Source organism: Natrix helvetica (genome assembly GCF_964273705.1).
Source record: "Natrix helvetica genome assembly, chromosome: 13".
Classification (NCBI taxonomy): Eukaryota; Metazoa; Chordata; class Lepidosauria; order Squamata; family Natricidae; genus Natrix; species Natrix helvetica.
Genome location: NC_138557.1, coordinates 15,511,934 through 15,529,670, shown reverse-complemented (window position 1 = coordinate 15,529,670; position 17,737 = coordinate 15,511,934). Strand labels below are relative to the sequence as shown.

Genomic DNA, 17,737 nt, shown 5'->3' with positions numbered 1-17,737 from the left:
TGGCCTTTCTGATCGAAGGTGGACATCCCTACACATTTGGAGAATAAAGATAGGAAATCTGACTCGGTACTTGTTCAATAGATGTCCTATCCGAGCTCCTTCAGTCATCTTTCACTAGTCCAGGGGTCGGCAACCTTAAACACTCAAAGAGCCACAAAGGTCCTAACTGGAAGCCCCCCATTCAATTCTGGAGCTGACCGGAAGTCCGGTTCCCCCACCATAGAGTCTCCTCCTAGCACAGCGTCCTTTTTCCTCTGCTGACCAGATGTCCGGTTCCCCCACCATAGAGTCTCCTCCTAGCGCAGGGTCCTTTTCTCCCTACCTGTCCTAACCGAAAGCCCTATCAATTGTGGAGCTGACCGGAAAACCCGCCCCTTGCCATAGAGTCTCCTCCTGGCGCGTTGTGCTTCCCCCTCCCCTTCCAACCGGAAACTTTTCTCAAAATTGTGGCACCGACTGGCAACAGGGAGCCACAGCAGGGGGATGAAAGAGCCACATGTGGCTCCAGAGTCACGGGCTGCTGACCCCTGCACTAGGCTAAACAGGTCCAACCATATGACATTCCTCCAATTTACTTGTTTATTTGAAAGATTTGTATGGCATGCTGAGTAGTTCATGACAACACCAACAACCAGAAAGGAAACAAATAAAACGAAAGCAAAAACCACTTGGCATCTCAGCTATCCTCCTTAAATGCCTACAACAGAACACCCTACAGCAGGGGTGTCCAAACTTGGGAACTTTAAGACTTGTGGACTTCAACTCCCAGAATTCCCCAGCCAGCCATGGCTGGCTGGGGAATTCTGGGAGTTGAAGTCCACAAGTCTTAAAGTTCCCAAGTTTGGACACCCCTGCCCTACAGGCTTCCAATTTGCCCTATGGCAGGGACTGGGGAGGGGGGGGAGCCAGATCTTTCTTGCCTTCCAAAGGGCTAAGAGGAGGGGGGGTTCATGGTTCATGACTGTCTCTAGGTCTCTTCGCTCTTTCATCTACAGCAGCACCGTCTTTCCCCGAAAATAAGACAGGGTCTTATTTTCTTTTGCCCCACGAAATATGGCCTTGGGCTTATTATAGGGGGAGAGCTGCCAGACAGAGTCTTCCGGACAGAGAGTCTTCCAGCAGCCAGCCCACAACCATAGAGCGCACTCCTAGAGCGGCCGCTGCTGGAAGACTCGGCAGCCGAGTTTTGGAGTTTGGAAGCCAGAGAAGAAGTTATGCGCGGAGCGCGGCGGGACTGGAACAGGCACTCGCGCAACCCCCTTCTCCAGCCGGGCAGAGCTCCATGCACTGACCTAGGGGGTATCCCGAATGTGCCAAGCCACGGGAGCTGGGGAGCGGGCAGAGCGCCACGTACTTTGGCGCCTTAGGGATACCCCCTAGGTCAGTGAATGGCGCTATGCCCGGCTGGAGAAGGGGTTTGCCGGGCGGCTGCTCGTGAGCGTGGTCATCTCATGGCTGCTTCGCCCCTGAGGCTGTGCCCGGCTCTTCGGGAGCCAGTTCGCAAGGAAGCAGCTGCCCGGCAACTCCCTCCTCTGGCCAGGCAGAACGCCACTCCCCAACCTAGCAGTATCCCGAAGGCGCCAAGCAACATGAGCGCCTTCCCCCCCACCGGCTCCCGCAGCTTGGTGCCTTTGGGATACCGCTAGGTCGGTGAGTGGTGCTCGGCCTGGCCGGGGGGGGGGGGGTGTTGTCCAGAGGGCTTATCTTCGGGGGTGGCAAAAATGTGGCAAGGCGTTAGTTTCAGGACAGGTAGTATTTTCGTGGAAACACGGTATTTCTTAAACATTTTCCTTTCAGAAGCACTTCCCACCTTTTTAAAGGTTAGGAGAACCCAAAATAGCTCCTCAAAGGTGAAATGTTCATCTGATAAGCAGACAAACCTGATTGGTACAGGAAGACTTGCTCACTCCAGGAAAGAATGAAACCATTCTTAAACAGGAGTCACCTTGAGCTTCCTCTTTTTCCGGCACTCTAACCACCTTGCTTGAAAGGGAGTTCTTGGAAATTAAAACACCTGCCACGGTTTCATAGCTGTACAGGTGTAGATCTTTCAGAGGTAGATTTTTTTTTCCTTTAAAAGACTGACAAATCTAGATTATTATTATTATTATTATTATGGGAAGAGGCGTGTGTTTCTAAATATATGTCTCCAGTGAGGGTAGTGAACTAAGAAAAAAAAACCTAAGCAAATTGCACACACAAAGCTTTTTGTGTCACAAAGTGCCACAAAACGATTGTCTGTAGAACAAGTAGTTCTTAGAAAGGGGATGGCAAACCTATGACATGTGTGGCAAGCCATGTTTTGGTGACACAATAGTGCTCTTCTCCACTCTTCTCGAAAGCACTACTCTAAAAATGAGTTTGTTTTACTTTACAGATTAACAGCATCGGAAAGGACCTTATAGGTCAGTGGTGGGCAACCTTTTTTTTCAACTGAGCCAAATCTCGCCAAAACCACAATTGAAATTTATTTTGAGAGCCACATTTTTAAAACCGAAAATACATAGGATGGTACACTGTTTTTAGTTTCAATAAACTCTGGCATTTGAAGCACGCAAGTTTTAAAGCTGTCAAGTTACAAGATCCTTGCATCCCTAACCCTTTAAGAAAAAAACCCCAAGGGGTCTTCAAACCTGACAGCTTGAAGACTTGTGGACTTCAACTCCCAGAATTCTGAGAATTGAAGTCTACCAGTCTTAAAACAGCCAACTTTGCAGACCTCTGTGTTAGCCCAAAGCCTGGCGCTGGGCGGGCCTTGCTCCCCCAATGGTGGAGCCCCAAGAAGCGAGGAGGGAGAAAAAGAGACGGAGGCCAAGGAGCTTCCCCTCCGCCCCCTCCCAGCAAAAATCTAACCGGGGAGCCGGGCGGGCAGTAGCAAATTAGCCGATCACGCCGCGTGGGCAGTAGCAAATTAACCGATCACGCGGCGTGATCGGCTAATTTGCTACTGCCTGCCCGGCTCCCCGGTTAGATTTTTGCTGGGAGGGGGCGGGGGGGAAGCTCCTTAGCCTCCGTTTCTTTTTCTGCCTCCTCGCTTCTCGTCCCCGCCCGACTTCAGGATCCTCCCTAATCATTGTGGGTCGAAAAAAGGGAAAGGGGCACTTGTTTTGAAGTGCCCGAGAGGAGGGAGGGGAGCGTGCGCCCGGCACACAGAAGAGCCGCATTAAAATGTATAAAGAGCCGCGTGTGGCTCGCGAGCCGCGGCTTGCCGACCACTGTTATAGGTCATCCAGTCTCTCTCTCTCTCTCACACACACACACACGCCCAAGCAGGTCCTACACCATTTCTGACAAATTTGCAGTCTCTTCTTGAAAGCCTCCAGGGATGAAGCTCCCACAACTTCCGAAGGCAACTTCTGTTCCATGGGTTGATTGTTCTCACTGTCAGGAAATTCCTCCTTATTTCCAGGTCGAATCTCTCCTTGGTCACTTTCCATCCATTGTTCCTTCTCTGGCCTTCAGGTCAAAGGTGGGTTGCTCCTGGCCCGCCCTGGATCAGGCAAACCGGAGGTAGCAGTGGCGGGAGGCTCCACCCACCTGGCCAGACGCTTCTAAGCACATGCGCAGAAGCGTCGCGCTCGCACACAAGCAAACCGGTAATAAAAAAAATAGAAACCCACCACTGCTTCAGGTGCTTTGGAAAATAGCTTTATATATATTTCCAACAATTTCAATCCTCCATTGCTTTAATGTTTAAATAATGGCATTTTTTTCCATTTTGAACCAATGAGACATTGATGCTGATTGTGTTGAGAAATTGCATTGAGAAATTCTTTCTGGTATTTCCGACGGCCACCAGCTTCTTCTAAAATTATTCTGCCTACACAACCATGGGTTTTTTCTTGCTCTTTTCATTTTTGTAAAGCTGGTGGAATTGCTTGATCCATAAAGTTTTTTTTCCCTTGGAGCCAAGACTGAAGGCATGGATTCTGGAAATTCTTCAAAGGTTCCATGGGTTGATTGTTCTCACTGTCAGAAAGTTTCTCCTTATTTCCAGGTTGAATCTCTCCTTGTTCAGTTTCCATCCATTATTCCTTCTCTGGCCTTCAGGTGCTTTGGAGAATAGCTTGATCCCCTTCCTCCTCTCTGTGGCAGCCCCTCAAATATTAGAAGACTGCTATCATGTCTCTCCACTGGTCCTTCTCTTCACTAGACTAGCCATGCCCAGTTCCTGCAACCGTTCATTATATGTTGTATTTCATTTTTGTAATTATTTGACATTTCTTTATATAATAGATAACGCCACATATGACTGAACTGTATTTGTTTAAAATAAGTAAATATGTAAATAATTGCTTATCTTTCATTGGGGGAGGGACATATTAGCAGAGTCAAGTGAGGCATTTTCTGAGTTTTTGACACGCGGAGGCCAAAAGGTTCACCATCACCATCTTAGCTCCTTGGAAAGGAGGGTTAGATACAATCCCGCCCTCTGGGGTCCCGCTCACATTGCAACTCACCTGCTCCAGGTAGGATACTTTAGGAGCTGCCCCTTTGAGGTCCAGGTGGACCAACCGCATCTGCGTGGAGCTGAAATCGCGGTGGGGCAGTTTCTTCAACTCCAGGCCCGGCGGTGCAGCCGCTGCCTGGCGATCCAAGTGCCCCACTGATCGAGCCTGGGTGTTGCCTGGCTGTTTCATGCCCTGCTGAGCATTGCCCCAGAAGTGGCTTTCCCCGCTCACTTCCCTGCGTTGGTCCAGTGTCCAGCTGCAATGAGGAAGAGAGAGGAGGCTCAGGGCTAGGAAAAATACCCCTGGAGTATTAAGAGTTGGGCAAGGACACAAATTTAGGCTGCTCTTCTCATGTGCACAATGTGCAGAGAGACCTCACTAAATTGGAAAGAGTGTGCATAATACGGACAGTCCTCGACTTACGACCTCAACTGAGCCCAAATTTCCCATTGCTAAGCAGGTTAAGTGAGTTTTGCCCCATTTTACGGTCTTTCTTGCCACCGTTGTTAACTGAGCCACTGCAGTTGTTAAGTTACTCAGACGGTTGTTACGCACATCGGGCTTTCCTGCTGACTTTGTCAGATGTCGCAAAAGGTGATCCGCACGGCACTGCCAACTGCCAGCCTCTGAATTTTGATCCCTTGATCATGGGGATGCTGCAGCATTTGTAAGTGTAAAAAATGTTTACAGGGTCTTTGAAGGGTCACTAAACAAGTGGTTGTAAGTTGAGGAGTGTCTGTACACCTTTGTGTCCTCGTAGCCATGCTGGACAGATAGACGCCAGGGCAGTGTTTCTCAAACGGAAGCTTCAACTCCCAGAATTCCCTGCTGGCTGGGCAGAGGTGGGCTGCTGCCGGTTCGGACCGGTTCAGATGAACCGGTAGTTCCGACCAGCGGTTGGGTCCATCCACCCAGCCCGGCGCTATTTTGCCCTGTATAATCGTGTTTTTGATGCCCTGGGCGCGCTCATATTTTCGGTTCTGAGTTACATTATTTGACGCCCACTTCTGTGGCTGGAGAATTCTGGGAGCTGAAGTCCACACACCTTCAAGTTGACGTGGTTGAGAAACATTGGGCCAGGACAATGGAATACAGCACTCCCAAAATTCCTCTCTCTCCCTAGTATGCAGAACACCCTTCCCCAAGCTGGTACCCCTGAGAGGGGTGGCCTCAACCTGGCCGAGAACTAAACCTCTACTCTCATGGCAGAAATCATGTTTGGGAAGATGCTGTCCTCTTACAACTTGCCCTGCAACGACCCAAGTTCTAATTTCCCTACCCACAACATTGGAGACATGGTGCAAGATGGACACGTTAGCAAGCGTGAGACCCCAGCAGGAAGCAAGTCCTAGAAGGGGATCAGGGAAAGGGAAATGGTTCTGGAGTTGCACGTCTAGACCAGGGTGGAAAGGAAGCAGGCAGCCCCTTGCAGGAGGTCTCAGCCCCAGCAGACAACCTCCACCCCCGGGCAGGGAATAAGAATAACAAAGTTAGAGGGGACCTTTGAAGTCTTCTAGTCCAAGCCCCTGCTCAAGCAGGAAACCCTACATCAGGGGTGTCCAAACTTGGCAACTTTAAGACTTGTGGACTTCAACTCCCAGAATTCCCCAGCCAGCATGGCTGACTGGGGAATTCTGGGAGTTGAAGTCCACAAGTCTTAAAGTTGCCAAGTTTGGACACCCCTGCCCTACATCATTTCAGACAAGGGGGGCTCTCCGGTCTCCTCTTGAAAGCCTCCAGTGATGGAGCAGGAGCCCCCCACAACTTCTGAAGGCAAGCCGTTTCACTGGTTAATTGTCCTCACCATTGGGAAATTTCTCCTCGGTTCTAGGTTGGAAGGATCCTCCTCTGACGTTATGCAGACCCAACCCCAAAAGTTTATTTTTAATTGTATGGCACATTCATGTCTCATTTTGATAGAAAATAAACCCACAAGAGATTAAAAAATATAAAATCTAAAATATGATAAGCCTATGTCTGGATAACAGATATAATTTTCTGCTTCATTTGTCACAAACTAGGAAATCAGACAAAAGGGAGACCATCTGGAAGGGCTGATAAAATCCATCCCACCCGGAGCACCGCAGAGGCCGCTGGAAATGTCTGCGCCCTCCAACACCCAGCACCAACCTGTCCCGGAAGAAGAACTTGATGCCAGCCAGTGCCACCGTCAGGAGGACCGCGAGGCGCAGCAGGTTCAGCTTCTGGCTGCGGTGAAGCGCCATCCTGCCAAAGAGAAGGGGAGCAAAAGGAAAACACCAAGGATTGACCAGGAGGCCCACAAGGTCAGCCAAGGGCCCTGGCACAGAAGTCAACCTTCCCCACCAGGTGCTCTTTACAGATACATCTTGAACTGCAACTCCCATATGGGCAGGTGCATCACAGCCCACGGAGCAGGAGTTGGAGCTGGCTGGCAAAGTCAAGGAAAGGCGCCATCCCGAAGAGTGACCTACTGGATCTGACCCCTACTGGAGATCTGAGAACTGTGTGGGAGCATCTCCAGCACTTACTGATTTACTTACTTACAAGCTTACTTATTTATACTCTGTATTTATTATCTTTACAAATAAGGCAGCAAACATATCCAATATACCTTCCTTCTTTTCCACCCACAACAATAATCCCGCAAATTGGGTTGAGAGAGTCATTCGCCCAAGGTCAACCAGCCAGCTTTCGTGGCTAAGATGGGAATAGAACTCAAAGTCTTCCCACTTTCTAGCCTTCTGCCTTAACCACTATACCAGGCGTGTCAAACTCAAGGCCCAAATCCAGCCCGCGATGTGGTCGGATCCACTCCGTGGGGGCCTCCTGGTCTACCCAATGCGAAGGGGAAACATGCCAGCAGTTTGCGAAGCGGCGTCAAGCTGCCATGTCCACCCAGTTGGCCACCCCCACTGAGTCGGCCACGCCCACCCCAACCCCCTGAGGTCAACCACAGTCCTGACACAGCCCACAATGAAATTGAGTTTCACACCCCTGCATCAGGGGTGGGTTTCAAACATTTTTACTACCGGTTCAGTGGGCATGGCTAGAAGGGAGGGGGCATGTGACTGAATGAGCGTGGCCACCTTGATGTCACTCACTCACACTCAGTTACACGACATGAGGGCCAAGCCATGCCCAACGAAACGGTGGCGAAAAGTTTTGACAGCTGGCTGGAGAATTCTGGGAGTTGAAATCCACAAGTCTTAAAATTGCCACGTTTGAAGACCTCTGATCTAAATAGAGAGATTGCAGAGGAAAGGATTACAAGAGAATAAATTATGCTGGCTGGAGAATTCTGGGAGTTGAAGTCCACAACTCTTAAAATTGCCAAGTTTGAAGACAAGTCTGGTGTAGACAGTAATTGAATTATTTTCGTAATAATTCGCTGCTTAGAATGATAACTTCTGGCCCAACCACTGTCCCTCACACAGGTGGCTTAAATCTGTCTGTCCTCAAACTAGCTTAATCCACAGGAAAAGGACTCTTAAACGCAAGACGCAAACTAGAGCCACACGCTACAAAACGCAATTTGGATTGTTAAGAAGGAATCAGCCTTTGCTTTCTTACAAGCAGGGAGCAATTCCAGCCGCCCTTTTTTTCCTCCTTACTGCATTCCAACCCCAACCTGGGTCAACAGATCTTAGCAATCAAACCACACAACGGAACATACATCAACAACTGAGCACAAAAGCAAACACAGCTACCGAATCCATAATATCGGGAAGAGCAACGAGAGCCGGGATGGCAAGTCAAAGCTCAAGATTTGGACCTTGGGCCCAGAGAGACTCAAGCGGGGGGAAGGGGGCTTCGGTACCAGAGCAAGCATAAACTCCGAGATGCACCTGCCAGAGGCCGAGGGAGGGTCTGGCTGTTCAGCGTCCACCATGCCTTTCCTAGCCAGGTTGTGCCCGAGCGATGCCTGGTGTTAAAACAGCTGCCAGCTGCCGCAGCCTGTGCCCTCCTCCTCTGAGGATTTCCTGATCCGGGCAACTCTTCCTGCTTTGCCTCGTGAACTTTGCCAGCATCAGAGACTTCACTGCCTCTGAATCCAGAGCATGCCAAAGTTCCCCGTTGTTTGCTGGATTTATTAGCTTATCTACGTAGTTAGGCAAAACAATGACCTTTTCTAAACCAATTTCGTTGTATACATGATTTACAATGACCATAAAGGCTATGCCCGGGATGGCAAATCTATGGCACGTGTGCCAGAGGTGGCATGCAGACCCCTCTCTGTGGGCATATACCGTCGCCAGCTGTTCTTACGGGTTCTGGTGCTCCGGCACGCATATGCACGCTCCATGTTTGGCACTCGGTGCTGAAAAGGTTAACCATCACTGGGCTATACTATAAAGCAGAGGTCTTGAAACTTGGCAACTTTAAGACTTGTGGAGCTGGCTGGAGAATTCTGGGAGTTGAAGTCCACAAGTCTTAAAGTTGCCAAGTTTGGGGACCCCTGCTATAAAAGATTATTTAGTCACATTCTCCATTGTTTATAGTTTATTCTCAGGCTTGGATGGGCGGCCAGTCAGTCAATTTCTATTCCAACCAATGGATCAATATCCAATCAATCTCCATTATATACATTCTCCAAGATATTAAGCTTCAGGTCCCGAAAACGTCTTTTCCGCAACGGACCAATGCAATTGGATTATATGATTATAGAAATATTATGCTATAATGAAAATTAGCAGTAACATTTGATTGTATCATCTCATTGCATTTGTCCATTTGGGGAGGAAAAGAGTACATGAGGACACTCTCAGGAAAACATGAGCTTAGCCATTCTTCTGGAGGGGAATGCAACATAAAAATCCTTTTCCTCCAATCCTGAAACTGAAATGACCCCTGTGAGCAAGAACCTCCTCGGTGCAAAGTGAGGCCACATACAATTTAAACCCAGTTAATATTCCAAAAAACCCGGAAGTGCCAGGTTCTGGATGTCCCAGTGATACAGAAACCAACCAGGTACGCAAAACAAAACATAGGTTTGCTTTCAAACCCCCAAATAAAAACTGCATTCTGGAACTTCTGCCAAATAATTTCAGATAGACTGAGGTCTGGCAGAAGAAAATGTCAGAAGATTTGGATTTGGGCTGGAATGAAATCTTGGGAGGAATCCGAGGGTGATTTTACGGGCTGAGTAGCTTTAGGTTGCTGTTCTGTCCCGTGATTCCAATGAATATGCAGACACCGGCTTAACTGTCTGCCACGACTAATTACATAGATGTTGTGACCCAGCGGGATCCTTTGCAGCTGCTGAGCGACTCAGATAGCGACGAACCCTATGAGTCGGCTATGGAGGAGGTGGAGGACCCTGGGCAGGGTTCAGACGCAGAGCAGGGACCAGAGAGGCCAGTTGGCCACCAGGAGGCGCCTGAGGCATGGAGCGGTGGGGAAGATCGGAGGGAGTTTGTCCCTGACGCAAGATTGAGGAGGGCGGAGAAACGAAGGCAACAGCTGCTCCAGAGACAAGTTCCTAAAAGATAATGAAGCTCGGGTGGTTGGGGCGTGGCCCCTCCCAAGAGCGTATATAAGACGGAACTTTGGGAGGAAGGTTTTGCAGGGCTCAACCGCTCGTAACAGTATTGAGGAACGTCTGTCTGGTCTGTCTTGTATTATGTTCTGTTTGATTTGGGTTGCTGCCAACTATTCTTGCATGTGGTTCTTGTCTGGACTTTCAGCCAACAGAGTTGTAATCTTTGTGATTTAAAAGTGGCCAACAGTCAAGCCTGTGTCGGCGTTCATTACCAGACAGAGGGGGGGTCAGAACACATAGATAAAGCCACCCCTTGGCTAGGAGCCTAAAAAGCTATCTTCAAGAAACCAAGATTAAACTTACGGAATGCTTTCTCAACGGCTAGTAAAATGGACTGTTGTTTTCTGCAAAGATTCCCCTCCCGTCGCTCCACCTCCAACCCTCTGTTCCTCCTCACTGCTCCCTGATTCAGATGCCACCTGGTGGCCAACAGGCCTCTCTAGCTCCTGCTCTGACTCCAAACACCCTCCAGAGTCTTCCTCATCCTCCAGAGCAGTCCCATGATGGTCTGAGCTGTCAGAGTCCACCAACAGCTCAGCCGGCCGCTGCTGGGCCACAACACGTTGCATAGGACTGTTGTTTTGCTGTTGACTGTGTAGTACAGTATTTCTCAGCCTTAGCAACTAGAAGAGAGCAGTAGTACATAAGACTTATCTACCACGCCATACAACTTTATAGCAGTCTCTGAATGGTTTACAAGGGAGGTCAAACTCAAGGCCCTGGAGCTGGATAAGGCCCACTGGGTGCTTAGATCTGGCCAGTGGGGCTACCCTGGAAACAGCAAAGGGCCACCCCACGTGTCTCTGCCAGCAAAAACAGAGTCCGCGAGGGCTGTGCCCGCGCTCCAACTTTCACTGGCAGAGGGTTGAAGGAGGCTGCTGCAGCCGAAAACAGTGCTTGGGAGCCCATTTTCACTGGCAGAGCGCTCAAGACACCACTGGTGCCCCCAACATGAGTGACGTTGAGCTGGCCATGCCCACCCCAGCCCCCAGAGTTAAACACAACCTTGATGCGTCCCTCAATGAAATCGAGTTTGACACCCCTGGTTTACAATGTCCCCCCCTTATCCACAACAATCTGGCTCCTCATTTTACTGACCTCGGAAGGATGGAAGGATGGGTCAATCCTGAAGAGGTCAGGGTCAAACTCCAGGCTGTGGGCAGAGTCAGCCTCTAATGCCGCATTCTAACCACTGCGCTATCACGCCCCTTAACCATGTTGGCTGGGGAATTCTGGGAGTTGAATTCCACCCATCTTGCCAAGGCTGAAAAACACCACCGTAGTGTAGACGTGCTGGCAAAAACAATACCTGCCTAGCATGTTTTCCGTCAATTCCCAGACTCTGCTGGGCATCTTTTTTTGCTTACCTTTGTTGCCAACCAACTGGATACAAGAGGCAGCACCTAAAGCTTGGGGTTTTTTTACACACGTGGGCTCTCCAGTAGTGCTCAGAGGAGGACAAACAAGTTGAACCAGCAATGAAAAACGGTGGCTGAGCTGTCAAGCTACCATAAACATTTAGGAGGATACAGAGGATGACTAATCTAAGGGCACTTTTGTCTGTGGTCAATCAAGGGTTTGTCATTTCTTTTATTAAATGTGCTCATGTCACTGTTTGCTTCTCATGGGCCAGAGAAAAGGTAAACTTTATAGGTTTACCAAGCTTGCCAAGATGAAAATAATGTTTTTGTCTCATTCACCAATGGGCTCAAGGAAGTTAGTCTTTTGCATGCACATCACTAGCCAGACAAGGTGATCAGGTTTTGCTAATCCTGAAATATGAAGAAAAGAGACAGTTCCTGTTTTGCTACAGCTGTGCAGGAAGGAAGAAACCTCAATCAAGGCGGATGATGACAGTTTAAGCAAACTTTTGAAGCAGTTGGGAGCTATTTGCACAGAATCATAGACTTAGAAGGGATCTCAAAGGTAACCAAGTCTACACCTGCCTTTGTGTGTTTTGGACAGGCAGATCTGTTTGAAGACTGTCCGCAACGGAGGGGGACCACATAATAGATTAACAGAGTTGGAAGGGACCCTATAGGTCATCTAGTCCAACCCCACTTCCAAGCAGGAGACCCTACACCATTTCTGACAGACGGCAGCCCAGTCTGCTCTTGAAAGCCTCCAGTGATGAAGCTCCCACAACTTCCGAAGGCAACTTCTGTTCCATGGATTGATTGTTCTCACCATCAGGAAATTCCTCCTCATTTCCAGGTTGAATCTCTCCACGATCAGTTCCCAGCCATTATCCCTTGTCTGGCCTTCAGGTGCTTTGGAAAACAGCTTGAACACCCCCCCCCCTCTCTGTGGGCATGGGGCAGCCTATCATTGCACCCGTTGAAAGTGGTCTCCGTCAGGAAATCCTTTCCACTGTTTCAATGAACCAGTCCTTTCCCTGCGATTTCAGTCTCGGGGTGGCATGTGGGCCAGCAAAGGGCTTGCTGTTTACTGGAACTGGAGTTAAACTGGTGGAGGGTATTTGCACCCTGTCGACATGACTGTTCCCTCTTTATTGCTTTGGCAGAGATAGGAAAGCCCTGAAGCCACCCAAGGAGCTTCAGCCCTGACTTCCATAAGTCTCAGAAGGTCGGGGCAGCTACCCCCAGCCCCTCTCTCTACCTGCCCTCTTCACAGGAAATCTGTCCAAGGGCAGTTGGTGGGTATCTGGGCAGCTGGAGCAGCAGGTGGATCGACTCAAAGAATTATAAGACCTGGGGGGAGAGAACTTTGGAGGTCTTCTAGTCCAACCCCCTCTCCAGGCAGAGGTCCTTACAGTATCCTGGACCAATCTTTCTTTGGAGACCTGCAGTGATGGAGCACCCACAACTTTGGGAGACAAATTGTTCCACTGGTGAATCGCTCTCACTGCCAGGAAATTCCTCCTTCTTTCCAGGTTGAATCCTCCTCTGAGGAGCTTCCACCCCTTGCCTCTTGTCCTGCCTTCAGATGCTGTGGAGAATAAATCAACTTCCTCTTCCCTGTGACAGCCCTTCAAGTATTGGAAGATGCCAATCCTCTGGTTAAAGGGAGGCTCTCAAGTGCCTGGGGGAGCTGCGTTGGTGCCCAGGAAAGGCAGTGCTTCAACAGATTAACAGAGTTGGAAGGGACCTTGTAGATCATCTAGTCCAGCGGTTCTCAACCTGTGGGTCGCGACCCCTTTGGGGGTCAAACGACCCTTTTACAGGGGTCGCCTAAGACCTCTAGGGCCTAGAGTCAATAACTGGAGAGGGGAAATAATTCGCTGGGAGCATTCTCCAACCTCAGTGTGGAACGGGAGGCGCTTTGCAGCGACAGCCTCCACACCGTAAACAGTTGGTCTCCGGTGCTTTCTGGGAAGTGTGGTCTTAAAGTGCTCCTTTCGCCTGCCAAGATGCCGCCGGATCTGGGATTAATCGGTCACGTGTCGCCTGCCCAGCTCTGCAGCAGAGGCCCTCAGGTGTAGTAGACATATGGTGGCGGGGGGCGCGAAGAAGCAGGTCCGCTTTGCCCGGTTGGAAGAAGAGGAGGGAGTGCGAGAAGAAGCGGGAGCCCTCGGGGATGCTGCTGGGGAGGATACGGCCACTGGAGAGTCGTCACCTGGAAGCTCGGCGCCGGCCGCCCTTCAGCCGGTCGTAAAGGTGGGCGATGGCAGCAGGTGATGAAGCCGGGCAGATGGTGGCCTTGGCGCGGGAAAGCTGGCGGCGGCAGTGGCGGCTTCCCGGCGGGCACTGAAGTGGTGCATTTCGGCTGCTCTTTGCATCACTTTCCTGGGCCTGGTAGAGGCGGGAAAGCCAGGCGGGCGAACAAGCCGGCCAGTGCGTCATGTGACAGCCGGCTTTTATCTCCGACGACCCCGCAGGTGCCTTGCCCTTAGGGCCCAGCCCACAGCTTCCTGGGAGCAGCGAAGGAAGTCCGGGGGTGGGCGCTGCCCTCTGGCACCTTTGAAAGTACGACAGTCGGCAGACCCAATTGAGCTGCCCGGCTCTGACATCCCTAAGAAACAAACGTTGCCCTGCTGGAATAGGGACAAATGGAGACCCTTCGCCTCTTGGCCTGTTTTTGTTCAAGCCTAACATGCAGGTAGTCCATTTATGTTGCTAAGTGAGAAGTTTGCTGTGGGTTTTGCCCAGTTTTACCATTTTTCTTGCCACATCGGTCAAGTGAATCACTGCACGTCAAGTTAGTAACACTGTTATTAAATGAATCAGGCTTAACAATTCATAACAGTAGCAAAATGAGAGTTGTGAAGTAGCAACAAAAATAATTTTATGGTTGGGGGTCACCACAACATGAGGAACTGTATTAAAGGGTCGCGGCATTGGGAAGGTTGAGAACCACTGGTCTAGAGTGTCAACATCTTTTTCATAGCCTGGTGACCAAAACTGGATGCTGCACTCTAGGTGTGGCCTTACTGCAACACCAAGGTCCTGCACCCTTTCAGGTCCTGCCTCCGGGTCTCCGGACCCCCTCTTCAAGCTGGATGCCCAGGAGATGAACCAGCCCAGAAAGACCCCATTCAGGGGCCCTTCAGCCATGCATTGCAGGGCCCATGGCTCATTCCTGTCCCTTTGAACTTTGCCCGCTTGGCCCCTTGCAGTGAGCGGGGGGAGAAGAGAGGAGTCTTCCATGGAGCTGAGCACATGATGCTCAATGCCAGGGGAATCACCGAGCAGCCCAGATGGGGACCACAAAGGGGAGCAGGCACATAACACCAAGCCAATTCATGATGTCTGACTGACACAATGCACCACAACTTGCACATCAAAGTGGCTGGGTGGGCACACAGCATTCTAAACCGAAGACAAACAAAGCTACATGATGTCTTAGTCCTTGACTTGCAAGCATTCGTTTAGTGACTGTTCAAAGTTACAACGGCCCTGAATAAAATGACTTATGACCGGTCCTCATAGTTATGAAGGTTATCCCCTCCCCACAGTCACTGATAATCAAAATCGGGCAACTGAGCAACAGGCATATATTTTGGGTGGTTGCAGCCTCCTGAGATCACAGGACTGCCATTGGCCAGTTTCCAAAAAGCAAACTCTAATGGGGGAAGCTGGGTTCACTCAGTGACCACGTGGTTCACTTAAAAGCTGCAGAGACTCAGTTAACAACCATCAGCCACAACAGTCATGGCAAAAAGGTTGTAAAATGACTTAACAACTGTCTGACTTAGCAACATAAATCTGGACCCCCGTTCTGGCCATCCGTTCAAGCAGGAAGCCAGTCTGTGAGGCAAAGACTTCATCTCTGCTCAGAGAAGGCTGAAGTGGGGATGGGAAGCGTTGGGCTCGGACCTGCTTAGGACAACCTGCTACTTGCCTCTCTTAGTCTCTTGCGTGAACCTGGCAAAACGTTGATTTGCCTGCCATTTGGCAGTTCGAATCTCACCAGGCTCAAGGTTGACCCAGCCTTCCATGCATTTACCAATCGGGAAAATGAGGACCCAGATTGTTGGGGACAAGAGGCTGACTCTGTAAACCGCATAGAGGGGGTTGGAAAGCCATGTGGAGCAATATATAAGTCTTGAGTGCTGTTGCTATTTGTTTACTTGGGTAGCCATGATACTTAAACAGGTTTTGTTAAGCAAGCTTAGCATGTTTAGCGTTGAGCCACATGGAGCATAGAATCACCCGGAAGAGACTGAAAGAACTGGAAGGGACCTCAGAGGTCTTGTAGTTCAACCCCAGGCTGAAGGTGGAAGACCTTATATACCATCCCAATAAAAAACGGTTGTCCAGTCTATTTTTGAAAACTGCCAGTGATGGAGCCCCTGTTATAATCCCCACCTGAACTAGGCAGACCGTCTGTTAAATCAGACCTAAACCCAGCAGAAATTACCCCCAACGGTGCCACCATGTTCCCAGTGACCCTCCTCCAGGCCCAGCCTTGCAGCCCCCAAAGCCAGTCCCACCATCTCCGGGCATCATGAACCCTGGACAGAGGGAGCCAACGAATGGCAGGTGCACATCTCCTTGGCCCACATTGGCGCAGCGCCTTCCTCTCCCTCGGGCGGCAGCGCTTCTGCTCAGGCCGAAAAGGGGAAGAAAACAAGGCTTCCCCAGGGAGGCGCAGAACCGGCTCCAATACCGCATGCCTATGGGCCCCGTCCCCACGCCACCCCAGAGCGGCTAAGGCCGGCTCGGGAGCTGCCGGTTCCCCTGGGCAAAAGGCATCCGCTCTCGGGTTGACCGGTGGGGCAGGTGGGAGATGGGGACACTGGGCATCCGACCGAGAAGGGAGGGGGGAAGCCGCGCCTCCTAGGAGACCTTGAACCGAAGCCCTCCGGCCAGCGAAGCCCCCGGGGGAATCCGCAGGGGCGGCCCTTTCGGGGCACGCCGCCCCGACAGCCCCACCCCAAGAAGCCGCCTCCGACCCGGGCTGGCCAAGGGAGCGAGCTCGGGTGCCCTCCCACCCCGGCGCTGCCCAGGGGGCGAAGGGAGGGCGGCTCGGTCCAGGGGGGGAGGGGGCTGCGTTCGGGGATGCGGAGCTTCGGGCATCTCCCGAAAGGACACCCCCCCCGTTCCGGCAACCACCTCCCGGGCTGCTCACCTGCAACCGGCCGGGCAGCCGTCACCAGGGCGCCGCGCAGGGAACAGCCCCGCCGGCCAACGCGCCCCAGGATCGCCAGCAGGGAGCCCGGGGGCGCCTCACGCCATGCAGAACGGCAGCTCCAGAAAGAGGAGGAGGAGGAGGCGGGTGCCAAGCCTCTGCGCCGGTTCGCCTCCGGGGATTACGCCGCCCCCGCCTTCAGGACCGTTAGAAGACTGGAACGCGCCCCCGCCCGCTCCGGGCGTCTCCGCGCAGTTGCCAGGTCCCCCCCCCCGGCGCTTCTCCCCCTCCTCTCTTGTTTTGCGGGTGCCCCATTGCCAGCCTGCCAGCCCCCCTCGGGAGGGCCCGTCCCTCCAAGCGGCGCCCCCGCGACTCCGGCGCCGCCTCTGCAGCCCTACCTGAGCCGGTGCAGGTGCAGCTCCGCTCCGCGCTGGCTCTGCGCTGCGGCGGGAGCCGGCTGGAGGGCGGAGCAGGCAGGCAGGCAGGCAGAAACAGCCCCCGCCCCGCCCTGGAAGGCAGCACGAAGAGCCGCTAGTCCGGCAGAGCCCGCGGCCCCGGCTGGACTGGCCCGGAGGAGGAGGAGGAGGTGCGGGCTGGCTCGGTAGAGCCTCCCCGCCCAGCGGCAGCCTACCCTCCCGTGCGCGGCCCCCGAGCTCGGCCTCTCCCCGGCTGAGATCAAAGCCCCCCGGCCACGGGGAACGGCCCCTCCTGCCTTCCTCCACGCTGGGCCAAAGCCCCCCGGGCTCGCCCCACCGACTCCAGCCGGTCGCAGCGCAGGATCGGGGCCAGCGGGCTGCTCCCAAGGCTGAGCCAGTCCAGGGAATTCCACGCGGGATGGACTGGCTCGCAGGTCCAGACCCCCCTCCCCCACGAAGTGGACGCGGGGCTGCTGCACCCCACGCGGGGCCACGGGACCCCCTCCCGCTTTGCCTGGCCTCTTGTAGCCAGTCCGGTTCCTGCGCGGGTGCGAGGGTATTTTATGAGAGGTTTACAGTATTATAAAAATATAGATGCCTAAAAGCGCTTTAAGCAACTAGGAAATGGAATTGAAAAGCAACCCAAGGCGATGCTTTAAATAGCACGTTTTCTCCTTCCCTTCGATGTTCCCAATCGATTATTTGCATTGTTTTCTTTGAAGGTGAGTGTTATTGCTTGTATCCATTAATGCAGGGGTGTCCAAACTTGGCAACTTTAAGACTTGTGGACTTCAACTCCCAGAATTCCCCAGCCAGCT

General features: G+C 51.9%; 1 protein-coding gene across 4 annotated transcripts in view; it reads right to left on the bottom strand.

Moving 5' to 3' along the window:
* The window catches only part of LOC309398454 (hexosaminidase D-like), a 47,715-nt gene extending 30,067 nt beyond the window's left edge, over window positions 1-17,648 (bottom strand). For 2 of the 4 annotated variants that reach the window (XM_081965366.1, XM_081965365.1), the window contains exons 1-3: window positions 8,279-8,395; window positions 6,582-6,677; window positions 4,461-4,707 (exon numbers count right to left, since the gene is read on the bottom strand). In XM_081965366.1, the coding sequence (XP_081821492.1) occupies window positions 4,461-4,707; window positions 6,582-6,677; window positions 8,279-8,322 (387 nt within the window). In that variant the 5' untranslated portion in view covers window positions 8,323-8,395. Of the gene's footprint in view, window positions 1-4,460; window positions 4,708-6,581; window positions 6,678-8,278; window positions 8,396-16,503; window positions 16,538-16,901 lie in introns of those variants that run through there. The other 2 variants (XM_081965368.1, XM_081965367.1) reach the window with 2 other exon arrangements.
* Between the last annotated feature and the right edge of the window lie 89 nt (window positions 17,649-17,737).